Source organism: Triplophysa rosa, linkage group LG10, assembly GCF_024868665.1.
Source record: "Triplophysa rosa linkage group LG10, Trosa_1v2, whole genome shotgun sequence".
NCBI lineage: Eukaryota > Metazoa > Chordata > Actinopteri > Cypriniformes > Nemacheilidae > Triplophysa > Triplophysa rosa.
The window spans coordinates 6210378-6234110 of NC_079899.1; the positions used below are offsets into that span (position 1 = coordinate 6210378).

The 23733-nt window shown below is 41.0% G+C and overlaps 1 protein-coding gene across 2 annotated transcripts in view; it reads right to left on the reverse strand.

The window, feature by feature from the left end:
- Window positions 1–230: 230 nt before the first annotated feature.
- The window catches only part of LOC130559932 (hereditary hemochromatosis protein homolog), a 28902-nt gene continuing 5399 nt past the window's right edge, over window positions 231–23733 (reverse strand). For both annotated transcript variants that reach the window (XM_057343311.1, XM_057343310.1), the window contains 6 exons: window positions 7847–8110; window positions 3487–3765; window positions 2925–3215; window positions 2719–2832; window positions 2566–2595; window positions 231–2122 (listed from right to left, as the gene is read on the reverse strand). In XM_057343311.1, coding sequence (XP_057199294.1) covers window positions 2091–2122; window positions 2566–2595; window positions 2719–2832; window positions 2925–3215; window positions 3487–3765; window positions 7847–8036 — 936 coding nt within the window. In that variant the 5' untranslated portion in view covers window positions 8037–8110 and the 3' untranslated portion in view covers window positions 231–2090. The remainder of the gene's footprint in view (window positions 2123–2565; window positions 2596–2718; window positions 2833–2924; window positions 3216–3486; window positions 3766–7846; window positions 8111–23733) is intronic.

The following is a 23733-nucleotide window of genomic DNA, read 5'->3' on the forward strand; positions in this document are numbered from 1 at the left end:
ATTATTCAGACTTAATTATTAAACTCTGTGTTTTCAGATCAGAGGATAAACTACACAGTCACTAAAACACACTTAACACTCACACAAACATTGAGCTCTGCTTTTTTATTTCTGTTTCACTTTTATGATCATTGTGTATCACTGGCTTTATACTTCCATATACTGCAGAATAAAATATAAATACAAACATGAACAGGGACATGTTTTATATGAAAAAAATGACACAATATGATTCTTTACATGTGTATCTTTACACAACGTATAACTGACATTTCCCACAAAATCTGTGAATCAGGATACGGTCAATGATGAAAGTGTTTGGGTTCTGATGTCACTGGCCACACCCACACTATTCAGAAACAGCAGATCATCTCTTCACTGCAGTTATCTATAAAACTAATGAGTATAAACCTCCAACAAACTCACACTGTAGTAAAACCTCATAAGACTGTCATCATAAACTATTAAACAAACTCAATCTGATGCAATAAGATGGAGAGATATCTAGTGATTCTCATAACAATATCAGGTAAACATCACTTACACTGTAAACACATTTAATATATCTATAAATTATTTAAAATAAGATCACATGATGCTTTTGACAAAATGTTTTAAATGTATTGATGTGTTCAGTTTTATTTTAGGTGGATTTGCTGACAGCATTGGTCCACAGGACAAGGACACTAATATATTCAAGAAAGAAGGAGAGCTTGTGACATTAACCTGCACATATAATACAAGAAGCAGCGATGTTATGCTTTCCTGGTACAGAGCAGATCTAAACAGAGAACCTCAATATTTACTGAGAAAAGATCATGGAGTGATAGTGAGGATACACCGAACCACCGGTTTAAGACCACTACATCATATACATCTACTAAACTGGTAACTGATATGAATTGGGTCCCCGCTATGATAACAGCAACAATCTCAAATATTTACAGAACAAGTGGGAACCCAGTGTTCCTTTAGTTTTCCTTATATCTGTCCTGATAAGTAAGCGAAAAACTAAGGCCCTTTCCAGTCATATGGCAAAACTATCTAATCTACTACCTATTAGACGTCACTCTGAGAATGACAGGGATAAAAAACAAAAAACAGTTACTAAATTAGCACTTTTGAACATCCGTTCACTAAAAAACAAATCCTTTTTGGTTAATGACCTCATCACCAGTAACAAATTGGACTTCATGTTTCTAAATGAAACTTGGTTAGATGATAGTTGTAGTGCTACAATCCTCAATGAATCTGCCCCCCAAACTTTACTTTTATAAATGTTTGCAGAGCTATTAGGAGAGGTGGAGGAATAGCTGCTCTATTTAAAGATCTCTTTCAATGCAAGCAAGTGTTACTTTGTGACTACCTGTCCTTTGAATACGTGAGTATTGCTTTAAAAGGTGCACCACGCATTCTGTTTACAATTATTTACAGACCTCCCAAATACTCCCCAGTCTTTGTTGATGACTTTTCAGAACTTCTATCAGCTATTTCCTCAAAATTTGACTGCTTTGTTATTGCTGGAGATTTTAATATTCATGTAGACAAGACAGAAAACAACACTGCAAATGAACTCTTAAATGTTTTAAACACTTTTGATCTGATCCAACATGTGCACGGTCCCACACACAATCGTGGGCACACTCTGGATCTGCTCATTAGCAAAGGCCTAAACATTTCATCCACTATTATTAGAGATGTGGCGCTGTCTGATCATTTCTGTATTTTCTTTGATATATCAATCAGTCCTGCCACTGAAGATAGACCCATCTCAGTAAAAAAGAGATTCACAAATGAGAACACCAGTGAGCTACAGTAGGCTACCTTGACTTAAGAGGTCTAAAGACACAAAGTAAGGTAAAAAATCTTGGTGTCATTTTAGAGTCTGACCTTAGTTTCAGCAGTCATGTCAAAGCAATAAGCAAATCCGCATACTACCATCTCAGAAACATAGCCAGAATCAGATGTTTTGTCTCAAACCAAGATTTAGAGAAACTAGTTGATGCTTTCATCACCAGCAGGGTGATTACTGATCATTATTTAAAGGTGGTTATTAATTCTTGTAGCTTCCCATCATAAAAATATGAACTCTATGATGGTGTGTCCACACGTTCTTCTGATGCTGTAAATGATATGAATGCTTAATGGTCAAAAGGAATGAAAACAGACAAATTACACTATTGTAATTTATACACTGAAAAAAACAACTAATAGGATTTATTTACTTTTTCTGTGATAGTTGTGCAAGTTTTTCAACACAGTTTTTTTTTTCACTTTAAAAACTGTGTGCAAACACTTAACACAAAAATATTAAGAAATATTTATTAAAAAAAAGTTGTGTGCAAAAATGTAGGTAAAGTAGATTAAATTAATCTATTTAAACCTATTATAAACCTATTAGTTGTTTTTTTCAGTGTCTTCTTTATCCATCAATGTAAATTACAGTATGTGTATTGTAGGTTACTGGAAGTTAAAAAAAATATCTTAAGTAACTTTAGCTTTATAAAATAAATCTAATACAAATGTAAAATATTTGAAAAAAAAACATGATAGGATATTACTTACTAGAAGCAGATGAATAATTACTTTCAGAAGCTACAGAATGAAAAGGAAGTAATAAAGATCTCGATTAACATTATTACAACCAAATGCTACATTATAAATTAAGATCTTTTGGATTTATTTAAATCACCTATGTACGAAGCTTATTAAACTCACCTGCATGTGGTTGTCTCCATATAATTACTGCAGCCAAAGTCGCAATCACAATAACGAATGCCAAAATGGTCAGAATAGAAATCACTGACTTTAATGGTTTCCCATGAACAAACTCTAAAAAAAGCCATGATTCAAGTTCACATATATTGAGAGATTACATCTATGAATTTGCCTGGTATTTCTTGTATTATTTAGGTATTACTTACCTAAACTGTTGTTCAGTTTGTTGTCTAGACTGACATGTGTGGCAGTGCAGGTGTATTTGTGTTTCTCTCTCTGTTCTTCTTCACTGATCTCCAAAATCTTCTTCATCTGATATGTCCCGTCATCATTGGGCAGCAGATCTCCTCCAGTGATCTCATGATCAGCTACAGGCTGTCCGTCTCTGAACAGGGTCAGATCGATGTGACGAGGATAAAATCCTGTTGCCAGACAAATCATCCTAGACCCTCCAGAGACTGATTTTGCTTTATGCAGGAGTCTGACTGTAGGTTTCACTTTTAAAGAGAGCAGAAAGATGTACAGTACTGCCATTTAGTGTGTACCAACAGTTCACTCAAAATGTATTTTCAAACTTGTATCACTTTCTTTGTGGAACACAAAAGGGAATTTCTAAAGTATTTCTTCCCAGTATCATAAAATAATAAATGCCCAATGAAACATCACAAAAGAGATTCAATATACAATCTATAAAATGAATCGTTACATTTTAGCAGCTTATTAATTTTCACATGTTGACATTTCTCACATTTGACTTGATCGTCTTACCTTTTCTATTTACTTGGTTTCTTCTTTTTTCAAGATAACCCTTTAGAGTCTTCATGCAGGCTGGGTAGTATATATGTTCATGGCGCCACATAGAGATGTCAAGATGCCATTTCACAGTCTCAGCTGTGACATTTAAGCCACACTCATAACTAAAATTGTTGTCAATGTATCGCAACTCATCTGTAGTAAAGCCTTGGAAAGAATTCCGTGTGACCATTTGTCCTTGTTCAGCATCATCGTTCAGCTCACACAAAACCAGACCTTGTAGGACATGAGTACCTTTGACAGTTGAAAAAATACATGCATTTGTCATAGTTGTTTTTCATCTATATGTTTAGACTGTGGGCTGATTTAAAGCAATCATTCGATAACAGCTTATATCACAGGTGTCACCTCAATTCCTGGGGGCCAGAGTCCAGTAGAGTTTAGCTCCAACCACAGCTTAGAAGTTTACAGTAATCCTGAAAATCTTGATTATCTGAACCAGGTGTGTTTGATTAAGGTTAGAGCTAAACTGTGCAGAGCTGAGTTTGACACCCCTGGCCTAAAGAGGGTATGCATTTGTCACCTTCCCATGTGAAGACGCCAGCACATGGCAAAACACTAAATGGCTGCTTTCAATAGGCGAAACAATTAAACCAGACAAACACACAATTGTTTGCTAAAATTATAAGCAGTTGGACTTGACGGTGATCTTTCAGACTAGAAAGTAGGTAGGTACGCTATTATGGTGTTCAACAAAAACAATTTACCTGGGTGTGATATGAAATGGCTAGCAAACATTTGTTTCAGCAAATGGGGTATATGTGCCAACACTGAAAAAAATATTTTTTTGCCTTAGTAGATCTTATGAAAAGAAATGATTAAAATATACTTAATATAACTATGTTCCTGTTTTTAACCGAAAAAATGTGTTAAAATAACGTAAAAATCTTGAGAATAAAATCTACTAATATTGGTCGTTTAGATTTAAATTATTTTGTTTGAGTAATTTTAATTGAACAAATTATTAAGTAAATCCAACTAAATTTTATTATGTTAAACCCATTTAGATTGGTCAAATTAAGTTTACTTATTTATTTTGTGTTGAGACTACATAAAAAAAAATTGTAGATATAAATACATTGGCAGTTGATCCGTAGTTCCCAGCATGCTTTGTGTCTGACTGCATTAGGAGATTCATTTTCGAGATTAATTGCCATTTTAAGTGTTTTTTAGTAAAAAGAAAGACTTGTTCGTGTTTTGTGTTGATTTATCTTTGAGATTTAGGAGAGCTTCGGCATTATTTTTAAGTTTGGGTTTTTTAAGTTGTTACCGATGATCAGAAGAGCGGTGCTTGTGCCTAGGCTGAGGGAGACACAATATTTGTCATGAAGTGTTATTTCATTTATTGAGCAGTAACTGTGCTAATACCAGTACAGAGACCACCAGTCTCTTCTTACTTGACCATCTATGTTGTAAAAAAGAAGTATATTTCAATATGAAAGTAAGTGATCTGTGAAGTTTGAATTAAACACATGATTTTGATCAGAGCAATTTTTTCGTTTACTTTAAGTAACATTTACTTGATATTTTAACAAAAACGTAATGTATTTAATAAGTAGAATTTACTTTCTTCTGATTAGTAAGTCGTACTTGAATTATAGCAGCAAATTTATTTTAAAAAAGTTCGTGCAAATTGTTACGAGGGTTTTATTAATTAAATTCTACAAGTTATTTTTTTCAGTGAAGGGTGATGATGTACTTCCACTAAAATCTCAGCCAGCTAAGCCACTTCCACTCTCATAGCACTGAGGTCATTTTTCATCAGGTGATAATGATGTGTTTAGTACGAAAATGTTAAAATTTCAGTGAACAGACAGCACTACGGCTGAGCATTGCTATGTGCCTCTGTGATAGTGCCTCGAGTAAGTGCAAAAGTTTACTTGGCTTTTTTCATATTTGTGAATGTAACTTGAAATGGATTGCCTGAAGCGCTTCTCCTTTTTTGGTTGTAGATGTATGGCCAAGTGTTTTAATATATTTACATTTATGCATTTGGCAGACACTTTTATCCAAAGCGACTTACATTGCATTGTATTATACATTTGTTTCTGACTATGTGCAATCCCCTGGGATCGAACCCATGACCTTGACATTGCTAGTGCCATGCTCTAATCACTGAGCCACGGGAAAGCATAATAATTAAATTTCATCATTTGACTCACGTCGTTGACCGTAATCCTATGTGCATCTTGAAGCGACAGAGTAAAAAACACCATTGTTCCCTATGGACGCAACGTGCGCCAGATGTAACTGAGCTGGCTGAGATTTTAGCAGACATCTGTTATCGCTCCGTGTGCACCCCATTGAAGCCAGAGCCGATCCTTCCTATACGCAAACTACGCAAGTTGCATAGGGCCCCTGCTCCACCAGTGGGCCTGCTTGAGTACCGAATCAAAAACACTATAATGTAAACATAGACGAGGATTCAACTTTCTGCCTTCGGAGTGATCTGTTACAAACTTTACAGGAATCATTTGGAAATTTCCTTTTTAATACTTAATTTATTTAATTACTGTGACATACTCTGACATCATGCAGTGCATGCAGGTGATGACATACGCATAATGTGATGATGCGTCTTTACATATGGCCATGCCTTCAAAACGAATCCATCTGTAGCGGAAAAAACGGCAACAACGTGAAGCAATAGAACAAGAAGGCATGTGTTTTTGTACTATTTCTACTAAGTCTTATCTAGTTTTGCCAAATTATGCAAGTACAGATTTACAAATTCTGTATTTGTCCAATGGCATACTGTTGGTTGGACTGTGGACATTCGATAGTCATGAATTTAGGGACCGTCTCAAAAGTTACATACACATTAATATTCTAACTTCAATAGCATTTACAGAGAATGACTTGCAGTCACAAAACCAGCTGTACAATGTTCATGTGACACCACTGTATTTCGTTTGCCCATGATAATATGTAATATTTGTGTCATCACATTTAGAGAATAATTGATGTGTTATCATATGCTTAGCTTTCTTGAGTAAACTATATTTACCATGTTTTATTTTTGTAAATCATTCATTTGATTAGTAAAAAGCTAGATGGTTCCAGAGGCGTGTGTTACTTTAGGTAAAGGATTATTTATGTGAATCAAAATGTGAATTTAATTTTATACCTAATTGTTCTTACTGTCAGTTTAAGGTTTTTCGTCTTAAATTTTAAAGTGTGTTAAATGATTTATTATTGTTATTTCTTAGTAGTTTACAGAAATAGTTTACAGTTATGCTTATCTAATTTTAACTCTTATGACTAGGACCCCTCACAAAGGTTTGCAGAGGGCCCCCAAACATCAAGGATTGGCACTGATTGCAGCAATACTTTCGTTTTTTTCTATCTTTCAGCAGTCTTTAAAAATGAAATGTCAGATTTATTGCTCAATCCTATGCTAGGGGGCGTGGCATTTTCAAAATGCATTTTCAAGTCCACATTGAATTTTGCAACACCCAACACGCTGTGTAAATGAAAATGCAATCCCAAATGTTCAACCTGTTAATGTTAATGCATTTAGGGAAAATATGCATGACTATCTTAAACATATATAATCCCGGGGAATGCATTTTCATTTTCATTTTGCAACTTAAAGAGCATTAAAAATATCCATTTAAATAACATATTAAACCTAGTGTAGGAACTGACAAATGTAATTGATATAATTCAATTTTTATTTTCATTTTGCACTTAATGGTGCACATATGTTATTTAAAATGTATAATTAAATACACAATTGCATTGTCATTTTACATACTGCATTGCCATTTTGCGTATTGCATTTGAAATTGAAAACAGCTACCAATATGCTTCCTTACCAATCTGTTTGTACAATCAATCGCACAACAAATGTATCACGTTCTACAGATAATGGTAAACACTGCTGCATTCAGTCATTCTGCCACAAGACAGAAAAAACGAATGTATCGCTGCAATTTGCTGAAAACAAAATATAATACTGAAACGTGGATGTTTGCTAGCCATTTCATATCAAACCCAAGTAAAAAAAAATTTTTGAACCATAACGTAATATCATTACCTACCTACTTTCTACACCTTTACATGTTGCGTAAATCTAAATTTTCCCCATTTGACATATCATAGCAGCTGACCAAAGGAGACAATACAGGTCTATGTATGTTTTATGTCTTTGTTCAGGATCACTAGAAAATCACAGGGAGGTTAGTTTGATCAGGGTTTGAGCTAAACTCTGCAGGGCAGTGGCCCTCCAAGACCAGATTTGAAGAACCTTGCAATAAATTGTCTATCAAGATTTTTTAGTAAGTAACTATCGTTCAAAAGGCTGGATACTTACTATCTGTTTTATTAAAATTTTCTCTTGATGCAATCCAAAAATATTTTTTCTCAAAACTTCCTAGAATGTAGTTACTAATAGTAGATATAAGGTTGGAATCTAGCACAGAATCTTCATTTGTTGGAGTTCCTCTTCGAACGAAGGTCTTTGTGTCACCGTTATAATACAGAACTCTGACATCATCCACCATCAACAACAAACTAAATTCAGGAAAGGGTGTTTGTCCTTTAATGTAAGTTCCAAGCAACCACAAAGAATGAGAGCCTGTAAAAACACAACACATTGTTTGCAAAATAAAAAGGAAGAAGCACCTGAAAGTTAAATAACACATTGGGGAAACTGTAAAAACTGCTCAAACCTAAGTTATTTGTTTGACTTATGTACAGTGATAAAGAATAACTTATTAATTATTTTGTAATATGATTTCCATCCTTAAAACATTGCGAGTTTAAAATGACATTCAATATGTTAAAGGAACAATGCAGGGTTTTTAGGAAGATCTATTGACAGAAATGCAATATACTGTAATATACAAAACTATTTCTTCAGAGGTGTAAAACTTACATAATGAACTGGGCTGCGTTTCCGGAAACCTTCCTACGTCATTCTTAAGTTATACTTTAAGCTGTACCTTATCGTTAATACGTGTTTCCCGAAACCTTCTTAGTTAAGTATACCTTCTGTAAGTCACACTTTCATAAGGTTGGTCTGGACTGCTCTTAGCTATACCTTATCGCCTTTGATGGTTCATACCGCTACGCAAAAAGCTTTTCCACATCGCAGTTTAATTTCACATATAAAATTTAATATAATAATTTAATATAAAATTATATTTAGTATTACATTTACATGTTTACTTTAACTTAGTTTTAATTTTACAAATAAAATACTCGGGTTTAATACACTCAGTGTAGGCTATTGAAGTGTTTTCATGAATAAAATTGTCATACACTGATGGTTGATAGCGTTTTTAATTACAGCGTATTATCCCAAGTCACATCAGCTGGCAAACCATTTGACAGGAAAGGCATAGTCTATATAAAGGGAATGAATGTAATGGGGAATTTGGTCAAACTATGGCAGCGAGACATCGAATAGTTGTCTTAAATCAAAGACGGCGCCGTCCGCGGAGCCAGTTAGTGTTTTTGCACAATTTCATTAGAGAACATTTTAGTCCCCTGGCTACCATGTCAGAAGAGAAAATTCTACACAACCACGGGAGAAAATTCTGCAGCTCTTGCATCTTGTTGGCCCAACTTTGTCGAGACAAACTCGACGGAGCTGCCCCCTCAGCCACGAAAATCAGCTGCTGCATGGCGGCTCTTCGTTTTTATGCCGTGGGGAGTTTTCTGGAGGTGTTTGGGGATAAATATGGGCTGAGAAAGACATCGGTGTGGCGGTGCGTTCACTCAGTGACAAACATCCTGCTCCGTCATGCCACCGATTACATACGTATGCCTTTCGCCAGGCACGACGTGATGGAGGCACATCAAAGCTTCCATGCCATTGCGGGTGTCCCGTGAGTGATTGGCATTCTGGATGGGACACTTATCCCTATGCACAAATGAGTGATTTACGCCAATAATGTGAATCAACACAGATTGTGTAGAACATTAACACACAATGGCAAACTATGAGAATATAAATGACCCTTTCAAAAACAAGTGAAGCCAAACAACCAGTTAATGTAGCTGGTTAACACAGAAAACCGTATGGCCGTGAGGGTGCGGGATCGGACACTTGCAAAATTATAAATACATACACACAGACACACACACACACACACATATTTCTTTCTTTATTTATACTACTTCAGTGACCCCTGATAAATGCAATTTCTACTATTTCTAAAGCGTTTCTTTAGAATATACATTGTTTTAGGTAGACCTATTCAGCACCACCGTCATGGACAGCACCTGCTAACGTCGCACTTAAGAAGGTTTACCTGAAAGTGGCAACGAGTAACTTTTTGACCTTAAAATAATGTCTCTAAAATAATTTTAGTGGTAGGTCAACTTTTAACTGGACGAATTTTACTGCCGTTACTACCTAAGCAGCCTCCTATCGGCTGAAATTGCACTTGTAACTTTGGTGTTCTATCCCCTGCTTTACGGCACACGTCACGTTTTAGTCGTAGCCTGGGAGAAGTTGGCCAACAGCAGAGATACATCACCATGGCAGAGCCAGCCAAAAAACCAAAGAGGGTTTTGTCGGAGGAAGCAAAGAAAAGAAAGCGAGAGAGTGATCGGACCCGAGGCCGGTCATGAATCAATATCGGACGGGCTTACACTCGGTGGCGCGAGCAGCAAGAGGCAACGGGTTGCAAAACAGATGGAGACATAGCGGTCCTGCTCCTAGATTTGTAAGTGTTATTTGTACCTTTTTTGTTACTGTCCTGTACTTTTGAACGTATTTGTTATTAGTCTGTGTCATTGGCGCACCACCGGTTCACACTAGCTGAGAGATAATAATATGGTTGCCGGTGTCGATAGCTAGAATGTTGTCGTGTCTCGTCATGAATGTGTGTAGTGCTTGTAAGTGAAGACTAAAAAAACACAATAAACGTGTTGCGGTAAAAAGTAGCAGATTCTTTAGTTCAGACCAGTAAACCATGTAAATGTTGAACAGTTCAGTCGTTGAGTAGGCTAATGTTGTCATTATATATATATATACACATGCTATGCGCTATTTTCATAGCGTATCTGGGTCCGCCGGGTCCGTCGGCTTTGTAAACAAACTCACGTGTATTGAGCTGCCAGCGGGAAATCTTTGCGACAGTTTTTAGACACTGCTTACAGACATTTCCGCTAAACAACCACGTGGGGCAACAGTGAGCAGAAGTTACTCGTTGCCGCTTTAAGTAACCTCAAAAGGTATAGTTCGGGGAAAACTGCAACTTGAGTTAAGGTGTATCTTTAGAGTTTTTGTAAGAGACAGCGTTATCGGGAAATGAAGCCCTGTTATGGTTATAATACCTTGCTGGGCCTACATACATTGAATTGCCTCCATGTTTTGTACAGCAGCCCTAAACGGACAAACAACTCTACAATGCGTGTTTCCTCTCCCTCTACCCTGCGCAGAGGTGGGTAGTAACACGCTACATTTACTTCGTTACATTTACTTGAGTAACATTTTGGAAAATATGTACTTTTTAAGTAAAATTAAAAGTGTGTACTTTTACTCTTACTTGAGTAAATTTCTAATAGAAAATCTGTACTTTTACTTCGTTACATAACTTACATTGCGTGACGTTCCTTCGTTCCTTCATTTTAAAATATGCTTTTTAAAACGCGTTGTTTATTTCAAGGTTGTCGTCTCTTCTTACGGGCATTCCCGAGTGATCGATTCTTTTGAGTCGATTCTTTTGAAAGCATTAATTGAACAATGGGCAAAACCATTTGAATAGGCTAATGAATCAGTTCAAATGATTTGTTCAGTTCGCAGCAGGATCTGACTCATCTGAAGCAGGATTACTCACTCCTCGTAGCGCGAAACTTAAGAACACGCAGAACACAAAGAGCATTGGATGAAGTGGATATTAATCTATATCTATACAATCAAAACTGCAAATGTGTCATATTGTTTGCCAGCAATGATAAATGCCCGCCATATGCGCGCACCCGCGCGACCTGTTCGTCAGACACCGCAACATGCGCGTTACCTGTCAGACACAGAGACGTGGGCTTGCAGAAATATACATTTGAAGAACAGAAGGAAAAAAACGTGTTGATGGGCGTGTGGTTCACTGTTTACTGTTTGTTTACAAGTAAGAGCGTTTCACAACACACACGTGACACAACACGAGAACACATGAGCTTTGTTCAAAAATGTGTATTTCATTTAAGAGAGCACTGCAGATGTTCTAGATCATCTTAGGAAATACTCTGAGTTTAGTTCATGCTTTAGTTTGACATGGTCTGTTATTCTAAATAAGTAGTGTAAACTACATTGACATCAGGACTAGATGAAATTTACAGAAATGCTTGTCTCTTCTGTGTTTGTCTATTCTTTAGTCTCATATTGCAAAGATATCTGCTTATGATAATTAAAAATATTGATTAAAATGTAATATTAAAATATTGACGTTAATATTAATTTTATGTAGTAGGCCTATATAATCAGATACAAAGTAACTAAGTAACTAGCTACTTGAGTAATTTTTTCATTACATACTTTTTTACTTTTACTCAAGTAAATTTTAAAATAGTGACTTTTACTTTTACTTGAGTAACAATTTCTCTAGTTACTTGTACTTTTACTTGAGTAAAGATTTTGGCTACTCTACCCACCTCTGACCCTGCGGTATAGTGGTGAAAGGATCGCGGATGATCCGTGATCCTTAAGGATCGTGCTCTACGGTTTCGGAACGCATGTGACCTGCAGATTAACTGTAAGTTTATTCATCATTGAGTAAAACGCTCTCTCTCTCTCTCTCTCTCCAGTATCTGGACGAGTACAATATTAAAGCGGTTCCACATAAACAATGGCGCTCAAAACTGCTCCGTCACACAGCTATATTACAACACCAACAACATGTCTTGGTTCTTACAAACAGAAAAACCAATGTTACTCACATTCTGATCCGAATCAAAGCAACCTCATCGGGGGTGATTTTTAGACGATCTTTCTCTCCAACGTCTCTCTTCTGGAAAGTATCTCCATAGATATCTGTGAGCATATCTGCTAAAAGCCTCAGTACCGCGGGACCTAACGTGTCTCTGCTGTAAAGTCTTTATAATATTAACGCAGGTCCAAGCTCTTGCCTGACTTTTATCATTCTTTTATATTTAAAATCCACAGACCTTTTATTTTATGTAATAAATGAGACATTGATCTTTCTACAGTCTTTCTAATGCCCGCATGATCTCTTCCCTGCGTCAACATGAGAAGACACGCTGTCTCAGCTGACGACATATTTTTGTACTGTGGTGGTGGCCACAGTCGTGTTTGAACAGAGATTGGTTGCAATAATCAAACTAACCGCTAATGGCCGCTATAAATCCCGTTCTCGACCTTTAAGAAATATATGATAGGCACAGTAAAACCCATTAACATTTCTTCAAATAAAGTGGTGCCTTAAGGTACTATACCTAAAATCAGTGTTTGAATGCGGGGGTCTGGGTCTGTTTTATTTTAGGCCTTATGGGAGGTCCCTTCATGCTTATAGTGGACCTCCTATAAGGTCTAAAAGGTCTATATAATTAATAATAATTTGTTACATTTATATAACTTTTTTGGGTACTCAAAGCGCTTTACATCGAAGGGGGGAATCTTCTCAAGCATATAAGGTCTAAAATAAATACCTTAGGGGGTTCCCTAGTTTTTCGTTAAAACTAGACTAATAACAACCTTTTTTGTCAAATTATCACGCTAAAATAAAACTCTCATGTCCGTTATTTTCATCCAAATTTCATAAGACGCAAATTAAAATGCATTTTTATCTGAAAAATACATGCATGCTCAAGTTCGCCACACGGTGTTCAATGAAGACATGTACAGACGGAGATGTTGAGTAAAGCGTTTATCTTAAAACTCAACAGTTACTATAATTTTGATATGCAAGTCTTCCTTTATCTACGAAGTTATCTCACACTGTCAAACCAGATTTGATGCGATACTGAGCCACTAAAGGGACATACAGGTGGTGGAAAAAATATAAAAGGGAGCGAACATATTTTAAAGCTTTTGCTCTCCCTGAGAACATTGAGTTTCTTTGCAAAACTTTTGCGTTCCCCCTACGTTCCCAATTTTTTGTTCCCTCAGAAAACGTTCTTATTCCCCAGAGATCATTCTGCGCTTTCTTGCAAACATGAGTTGACTTTGACAAGATGGCTACCCTTCTGCTCTCGCCCAAATGAATGACATTATTTTTTCTCATTCTGCATTGGTTCATGTTGGTTATCATATACTTGATCAACCAAACTATAATGTGATTGATGCTGGCGGCGCCGTCTATTTTTTTCTGAGCGATGGTTAGGGGACCCCCAAGAGCTTTGACACAATTCGAACACTGCCTAAAATATCTTAGGCCTAATTCTTCCCTAACATTTTTTGTAGCCTTCTAATATAAGCCTTAAACCCTATTCGAACGGGATTAGTATTACCTGGGGACCTCTGGTCATTTGTAATCATTGCAGAGATTGTCTGTGATCTTAATCCCGTGCGAATCGGCTATGTCTGTAATTTGTAAAGTAAAAATTCCCCCACAAATTACCTACCATATTTTAACTAACACTGAGGTTCTGTGATAATATTAATCCATTGCGAATCGGCATCTCTGTGATTTGGTGCGCTCATATATAATTTTTCAAGGTTTATCCACCGTTTGCTAATAATGGAGGCTGTTTTGATATTAATTTGGTTGCGGATTCATTTCCACACATTGTGGAACCCTAACCCTAACCTTTAATTCGCAAAAAAAGCTTTTATGCTCGCTTGAGGTGGTTTTTCATTTTTCGAAAAAGAGTTAATGCGAATAATGGGAGATGAAAACGCATTTGCCGAATAAATTCCTCCAAAAAGTCACGTAACTGCACTATGAGACGGCGAAACCTGACTAACCAGAGTACTGATCTTGCATTTATTGTGTTTCGTAATCGTCTGCTTGCGCAAGTATTATTATATATGAAAATTATAATATTCAGTGGCTTCTCTTACTATTCTTACTGTTATTTAGTGGCAGTTTATTAGGACAGTGATGGCTGACTAGTTGGATGGAAACGGTTCTTATTCGCAAATGTTTTATGCGATATTTCCAATTTTGCACAGAAACACTCGGGCTTCTCCGCAACACGAGCACGGAAGGTGCACACAGCCGTTTTTAAGGTTGGTAGGCGATCAAGTTTATTGAAGCGCTGTGTATTTTCGTGTTAATATTTTTGATAGCTATAAGCCCTATTCGCACGGGATTAGTATTACCTGGGGACCTCTGGTCATTTGTAATAATTGCAGAGATTGTCTGTGATCATGTAGCGCATTCGCACGGGATAAGTGAAGCCTGTGATTTTACTCAAATTTACTGACTTATTTCCCGGATGTGATGGCAAGGCTTTGCATATAGTTTGAATAGCCTATTGTTGTATGGTGTTTAATGATATGTGACCTGGCAGCATTTGAGACCCGCGATCGCGGTGATCTTCTGTCCAGTGCGCGATCACAGGTCTCAAATGCTGACAATGTTAAATCCCCATTCACACAGCCCGCTGATCCCGGAAAATTGCCAAAAAATTGCCAGAGTGCCTTCTGTGTGAACGCAAACGCATCCCAGAAAGATCCGAAAAATGATTCTGGAAAGGGGACCTATAATATTAACCATCAGTCCCGGAAAGCGCCCTGTGTGAACAAAAGGCAGAAACAATGCCGTAAAAGCCATGTAGTGATTGCACACATCTATAATAAATCGTAAATAATTTGGCTATGAAAGCAAATATAGTTAAGCGATTATTTTTTTTCATTTGTAAATCAAAAACTACTATTTGTCTTTAGCTTAAGCATGGATGAATGCAAGAGTCCTAATCACCAAACATAAGGTCAGATGCGAGAATAGAGTTATCTGCTTCTAAACGCTGTTTAAACTTGAAATTACTTCTATCAAAAATATTAACATGAAAATACACAGCGCTTCAATAAACTTGATCGCCTACCAACCTTAAAAACGGTTGTGTGCACCTTCCGTGCTCGTGCTGCGGAGAAGCCCGAATGTTTCTGTGCAAAATTGGAAATATCGCATAAAACATTTGCGAATAAGAACCGATCCCTTTCTGTCGGTCTCTCGACGTTGTGTCAAGCCGACAGATGGGGTTCGTCCTTGAGAACCAATCGCTTCCGACTTCTTAGAAAAGGCCAATGAAATTGGCGAATGAAATTTGCTTGCCGGACTCCGCCCCCGGATATCCAGGTATAAAAGGGAGACGGCGTGCCTCATTCATTCACCTTTTGTTCTTTGGAGCCTTCGCTCATGATCAACAGACTTCGCTACAAGATAGCAACTACAAGACTGCCGGTTCTACGACGTGGTGCAGCGGACTGTCCCTTCCTGCGGCGACTTCCCCTGGGCGTCTCGGCGGTTCCAGAGGTGTTCGAGACTTCTAAAAGAGCAAATTTCTCCAGCGTGGCATGTCCCGCTGTTCTCGTGGGTGCAACACATTTATCGAGGAGGAGGACGGACACGAGGTCTGCTTCCAGTACGCTGGGGCAGCCCTTGTGGATACGTCCTGCCCGCACTGCTGGCGGTTGACGATTCAGACGTTGCGTCACGGGTGGCTGTGTTCCCACGGGACTCAGCCACCACCTCGTCTGCTTCCCATTCCGTGACAGCAGTGGCTACGGCCCTGCCGTGCGCTACGGCGAGCAGCGAGGGTGATATGAGGATTACTGTGAGCGCTAATCCGTCAGCCACTGGCTCGCGGACCGTTCGCACCTCGTCTTGCTCATCTGACCGTTCCCCATGAGATGGTCCCACCGTCTTGTTCCTCAACCACGTATTCAGAAACGGTGCGTGATGATGAGATGTCCATTGCAGCATCGGAGGGTGACTTACTGGCATCTGACTCCAACGATTCCTCGGAGCTCCCTCCCTCGGGGCCACCGGCATTGGGTTGCAGTGCACCGCACTGCCTCTCCCAACGCTCGCGGCTGGATACATGGTACCTTGGGTTTGAAACACTCGCCCCCAGTGCCGTGTTTTCCCGCAAGTGCATGAGGAACTTAGTACAACCTGGAACGCCCCCTTTCGGCGCGTGCAACTAGTTCCATTGCCCTTTCTTCCCTCGATGGTGGGGCAGCTAGAGGATACGTCGATGTCCCCCAGGGGCTCGACCTAGACTCCCGTCTAAAGCATGTAGGTTTTTTCAGCATCTTAGGTGTCGAGAGCTTAGTCTGCTGCGGGCCAAGCTGTCCCCTCTCTCCACGCTATGGCCATCCTGCAGGTCCATCAGGCCAAGACGTTGAGAGAGCTCCACGAGGGTAAGACCGACCCAGCGCTTATGCAGGAATTCCGCGCCGTCACCGACCTCGCTCTACGGGCGACCAAGGTGACCGCGCGGGCCCTGGGTCGGGCGATGTCCACACTTGTGGTCCAGGAGAGACACCTCTGGCTGAACCTTGCACAGATGAGTAATGCCGAGAAAGTCTGCTTTCTCGACACACCCATCTCGCAAGGGGGGGCTGTTTGGTGATACTGTCGAGCCGCAGTTCTCGACAGTAAAAAAGCAGACAGAGGATATCAAGCATATCCTCCCCCGCCGCGATTCGTCTGCTTCCCAGAAGCCCTGGTCCTCTTTCGGCGCCCCCCACTCAGGTGGCCCCCCGGAAGAAGACATCGAAGAGGAGACCACCACCCCATCAGCAGCCGTGGCGGAAGCCGAAGCGGCCCTCATGGGAAGACCCCAGGGAGATCGAGAACACCTTCGGGCCCGACCCCAGCCATTCCATCGCTGGTTTGTCGATCCGGGACGGTTCCTGCCCTGTCCCAACAGCCCACCTCTAAGAGTTTTCTCTCTCTCTGGGTGTTTATCACAGCTGCTCTCACCCTCTACACAACGGTGTTCGGCAACTCGACGTTGCGTCACGGCGAGACCCAATGTCGAGGATAATCAGCAGCCTAAGCACTCTCAATTGACGGTGCGTTGTGCTACATCATCATCTGGGTATTATCACAGCCACTCTCACCCTCTACACAACGGTGTTCGGCAACTCAATGTTGAGGCGAGACCCACTGTCGAGGATAATCATCAGCCTAAGCACTCTCAATCGATGGTGCATTGTGCTACATCATCGCCAGGCAGGTAAAACAGCAGAGCCGATCTCCTCTCTGGGGGCCCCCCCACGGCGAGGGATCCGCACTGCCAGTCATCGAACCACCCCTCGGGAGGTCGATGAAGCAGAACGTACCCCTAGCCTCCCTGTCTCGGTCCCTGGGAGCCTGACAAGAGCTTCACAAACCATCACGGTGACTACGGGATACGATCCGTCTCGGCTACGAGGTCCAACTCCCCAGATGCCCGCCCAAGTTTTGGGGCATCCTCTCAACCTCAGTCAGAGGCAAGGATGCTCCCGTGCTTCGGGCCGAGGTCGCCACCCCTCTGGAGAGGAAGCGACCGTGCTCGTCCCTCTAGCCGAGATGTTCAACGGGTTTTACAGCCCGTACTTCATCGTCCCCAAAAAGGGGGTTGCTAGATCTGCATACCCTGAACAGGCACCTACTCAAGCTGCCGTTCAGGATGCTCACACAGAAGCGCATCCTGGCATCTATCAGATGTCAAGATTAGTTCATGGCAATCGACCTGAAGGACGCTTACTTTCATGTCTCGATTCTCCCTCGTCATCGCCCGTTCCTACGGTTCGCTTTCGAGGGTCGGGCATATTAGTACAGAGTCCTCCCTTTCGGTCTGTCCCTGTCCCCACGAGTCTTCACGAAGATCACTCCCCTCAGGGAGTAGTGCGGGTACTAAACTATCTCGACGGCTCATTTTGACACACTCGCGAGATCTGCTATGTACACACAGGGACCTAGTGCTTCAGCACCTAGATCGATTGGGACCACAGGTCAACCGAGAAAAGAGCAAGCTCTCCCCTGTGCAGAGCATCCTCTTTCTTGGTATGGAACTCAACTCTGTCTCCATGACAGCGCGACTGACTACAGAGCGCACTCAGTCAGTGTTGAACTGCCTGAAATATCTCAAGCAGTTTCAGAGCAACAATTTCAGAGGCTCCTGGGCACATGGCATCCTCGGCGGGGGTGATACCCCTTGGTTTGATGCACATGAGACCACTCCAACACTGGCTACAGAGTCGAGTTCCCTGGAGAGCGTGGCACACCGGCAGCAGGCGGATGGTGATTACGCCTCTTTGCCGACGCACCCTAACCCCTTGGTCTTCAATGACCTTTCTACGGACGGGGGTCCCTCTCGGGCAGGTCACGAGGCGTGTTGTGGTGACAACAGACGCCTCACTGCAGGGTTGGGGTGCCGTGTGCAACGGGCACGCAGTGTCGGGGCGATGGACGGGGCCCCGCCTGCGCAGGCATATCAACTGCCTAGAGTTGTTGGATGTGCTACCCGCACTGAAGGGGCTACAACCTCTTGTGCTGGTCCGGTCGGACAGCACAACTGCCATAGCGTATATCAACAGCCAGGGTGGCGTTCGCTCACAGCAGCTAACACGACTTGCCCGACACCTCCTCCTGTGGAGTCCGCAGGTGAGCAGATCCCTGTGAGCCACACATATCCCGGGCGACCTGTGCTCTCTCGTCAGTTGACGCCTCGCGGAGAGTGGCGACTCCACCCCCGCGCAGTCCAGCTCATTGGGTACAGTTCGGGCAGGCTCAGGTAGACCTGTTCGCCTCCCTGGACACCACCCATTGCCCGCTAGGGTACTTCCCATCCGAGGCCCCCCTCGGCATGGATGCTCTAGCGCACAGCTGGCCGAGGGACAAGCGAAAGTACACAGTGAGCCCCATTGCACAGACCCTGTGCAAGGTCAGGGAAGAGGAGCATAAAGTGTACTAGGGGAGGGCTGTCTCAAACAGAGATTGGCGCACTGGATCATGGACGCCATCACTATGACGTACCTGTTCTAAGATCGCCCGCGCCCACTGGGTGAGAGCTCTCTCCACACGGAGTATAGCCTCCTCGTGGGCACTGGCTCGAGGCGCCTCTCTGGCAGACATCTGCAGAGCTGCGGGTTGGGCTACACTCATCACCTTCGCGAGGTCCTACAGCTTTCCGCGTAAAACCGGTATCAGCTTGAGTCTTGCAGGGCATCAGGCAAGATCGGCGGCCGGTAGGGTGTACGCCTATGACAGTACCTTCCCCCCTTTCTTCTAGGTGGGTCAGCGTACCAAATTAGCCTCCCTTCTTCCCCCACTGGGTGAAAACAGGCACTCCATCCATCACTAAGCAAGCACCTCCTGCGGGCGGGCTGGGCAGAGCAGCCCTGCCCCTTAGGCCGGGTACCAACTGAGTTATCCACAACATAGCTCTAACCGAACCTAGTGCTACTGTATGTTGTAACCCCCCAGCAGGGCGGTTCCGTCTGATGTATCCTCATGATTGGTTCCCACCTTGGTAACCCATGACCTTCCCTAGGTGGACCTCAACCTTACGGTTAAGTACTTCAGTCCGCACATTCCTCCCATGAGTTCTCCCTAACGGTGAGACCATGTTGGTATCTCCACTAAACTCCTCCCTGCGGTAGGAAGTGGTCTCTGTAGCGCATCCCCCATTTGAGGAAGTAGCGCTTACCCAGTGGCCTTACGGTACCGGGTGGCTTCTCGCTGTTAGAGAAACAAGGCCGCCGCCTGTGAGGCCGAAGGCAGGGGCCTTCCCACCTTTGAAGAAAAGCTCTGGGACCCCCTACCTACCCACTGGTAGGTTACAATTTCACGGTAGCGCTCACGGCTGACACGCCCAGGCCAGTCACCGTCGCATCGCTAGAGATTGTGACAGGGCACTGTGCTGTAGCGTTTTCCATAGGAACCTCATCTTACGGATGTAACCTCAGTTCCCTGATGGAGGGAACGAGACATTGTGTCCTTCTTGACACAACACGTGCTGCCCACTGCAGCAGTAGTGAGAGGTCTCAGGCTCCTCAGTACAAAGGTGAATGAATGAGGCATGCCGTCTCCCTTTTATACCCGGATATCCGGGGGCGGGTCCGGCATGCAAATTTCATTCGCCAATTTCATTGGCCTTTTCTAAGAAGTTGGAAGCGATTGGTTCTCAAGGACGAAACCCATCTGTCGGCTCGACACAACGTCTCGTTCCCTCCATCAGGGAACTGAGGTTCCATCTGTAACCGAGACGATTTCTTGCATGTCAGAAATCTTATTTTTGATATCATAAATGCAATTCTTACTAGTAAAAACCATAATTTTTTATATCAAAATTTAACTTGTTACCAGTAAAAATGCCATTTTTTTTCTTGTTTTTCAGTCATTTAATTGCAGTGCTTTGATGTTGTTTGTTGCATTATCATTGGTGACACAGACTTGATGATCCTCTCTCAGTCCCCATGACTGAAGCACTTCCCTTAAGCTTTGCGGTATCATCTCACCCGTGTGATCTTCCGGAAAGTAGGAAGTCTGTAGACATCTACTGCACAATGTCCAGTCTTTGATGAAGTGGATTGTTAAGCTCATATATGGCTGTTCGGCTTGTCCACAATCGGTTGTGGTTGCGAAGTATGACACACTTTTAAGTTCCTCCTCCATGTTTAGTCTGCATTCTCTGTACAACCGTGGCAACTCGACTTTGCTAAAGTGCTTGCGACTCGGCATCACATATCTTGGATATTGAAGTGTTTTGATCAAATCGCGAAACCCATTCTTTTCCACGGTGTAAAGTGGTTCCAATGCTTTACAGATATGCAATTGTAATGGCTTGTGTTATTTCTTTCCATCGGCGTGAGGTTTTGTCATATGTAGTGCCTTTAGAGAATGATTCGGCCAAACTAATTTGAACAGGCGACTGCTTTTTGCTTTTAGCACCGGAGGTTGACTGTCCACTTGATGCGGAGTGCAGCATTTGGCTTTCATTGTATTCTTTGGCATGCTTGACTTTGAGATGATAAAACATGTTTCTTGTGCTACCGCTGCTAATGATTACATTAGCGCAACAGTTTGCAAATCAAATTGTTCTGCTTTCTCAGATTTTGTAAACCCAAACCATGTCCATACCACAGATGTCGTGCCTCTTTTAGCAATAAGTTCCTCCTCCTGTTCGGGATTGGTTCCTTCACCAACGTGCTTATCTTCCTCCATGTTTTTCCTCTCACAACTACTCTTGCATGCAGCTTCTCGATCGCTCACGTGCAGGAGCATTGCACGCAAAGTTAACCACGCCCACATATTTGCATTCCGCGGAACACGCGGAATAGAAAAATCTTTGATGGTAGACATTTTACTAATAATATTCCGTCATTCCGCCCAATTCAAACTGTTGATAAATATTACTGACATCAGCAGCTTTGTCTCGTTCAGTTGGTCTCGATCCCTCTTGAGGAACAACTTTGAAGCTAATTCTGCTTGTACTGTCCCAGGTTGATAAAGCACTCCGGCTTGAAGTGATTCGCGCAAACAAGCAGGTTTCTACTTATAGTTTCTTAAGGATTTCCACTAAGAATAAAATAGATCCACTCCTGTCTCTTCCAAGGTTAGGGCTCATTTTGCATGTTGTCCACGAACTTTAGCCATGGCGTCACATACACCGCTGTCGCTTGTGTAAACAACAATGGCGGCAGCGCTGTGGGTGGAATTGTGTAGATTAAGGGGTGGTAATATTATAATAAGGACCTGCTTTTACATCACAACAGGAGCGAAATCTGAACGGCTTGATTTCTCACATGCTTGCAGGGAAAGGCTCATCAAAACAAACTTACTGGGATCTTGTTTTTCACGTTTTCTGGGTTGCTAGATGCACCGGGGACCCGATTATAGCACTTAAACAGACAAATTTGGATTTTCATCAGATGACTCCTTTAAAATTCTAAAATAAATTGCTTGGCAAATGGTTCCTTTAGTTAATAAATATGTTGTACCACCCATGTCCAAATACTTTTTCAATTGTGGTAATAATTTGCATATGGCAACAAGAGACTAGCCTACCTGAACCTTTGTTTCCCACTTCAAGCACTGGACAGGTTTTTTTTTAAATTAATGTACAAAGTTCAATACAAGCATTTATGACATAGCACAATACAATTCTTAACAGGTGTAGTTGTGTTGATACAACATTTCTAAAACACAAAATATACAAAATAAAAGAGAAAAGAAAAGTAAAAGAGTAACAAATATATATATATATTTTAAAAAAATTCCGTTGTTGTTACACTTTTCGTTGCTTTTACGTAATGTATTATGAAAAGATTGTTGTGTTCTGCAGACAACTCTAAATAAAACAGGTAATATAGATTTTATTTATAATATTTTCCATACTGTGACCATAAGAGCTTCTTGTAAATAATAAATGCAATATGCAAACACTGTTAAATCCATCCATCCATGTAAACAAAAAACAAAGTTAAAACAACCAAACACGGAACGCATGCAAGGGACAAACTGCTCGTGCTTTTTTAAACTGCATTTAGATGCAAGTTATTTCATGTCGGACGTTAAGATCACAAAATGTAAATATTAAATTAAAATGATACCTTGCAGATATAGCCTGCCTTTCATGGCCCTGTGAGCTGCATTAGTCGGTCTTATTATTCTGAATATATATTGATTTACATTTAAGAATTTGACATGAAAATTATGTTATGTTATAGATATAAAGTAATTAAAAATGTATAACAGAGGGGTGCCCTATTTGCCTTGCACAACACCCCCAACAAACACAATTTTTCTGGGGACCAGTGGACAGTTTAATAGCTCAGACCACTAAACATGACAACTGACATTGATTTTTCATGTAACATTGTAGTATAAGAATCAGAATCAACTTTTGAACTGGCTAATGTTTGTAAATGTAGTTATTTTTCTGTGTTATGTAGTCCTACTATATGTAAACACCTGTTATGTGAACTTCATTTTCAAAATTCCTCTTATTTTTGTTAAATTTCCAACCTTTTCCAGATACTGCATGGTGTATGTAAACGTTTGACGCAACTGTACACTTTTCCTCCTGAGTGATTGGTCCCAAATATTTTTTTCGGCATCAGCAGTTGCTATGTCAGTAGGAAATCTAGAGGTTACATGTAAATAGAGATCTCTTGCAAATATGCAAATATTTAAGATGAAAGACTATTACATATGTGACCCTGGACAACAAAACCAGTCTTATGGGTCAATTTTTCGAAATTGAGATTTTTACATAATGTGAAAGCTGAATAAATAAACTTATAAACTTATAGATATATATGAGTTGTTAGAATAGGACAATATCTGGCTG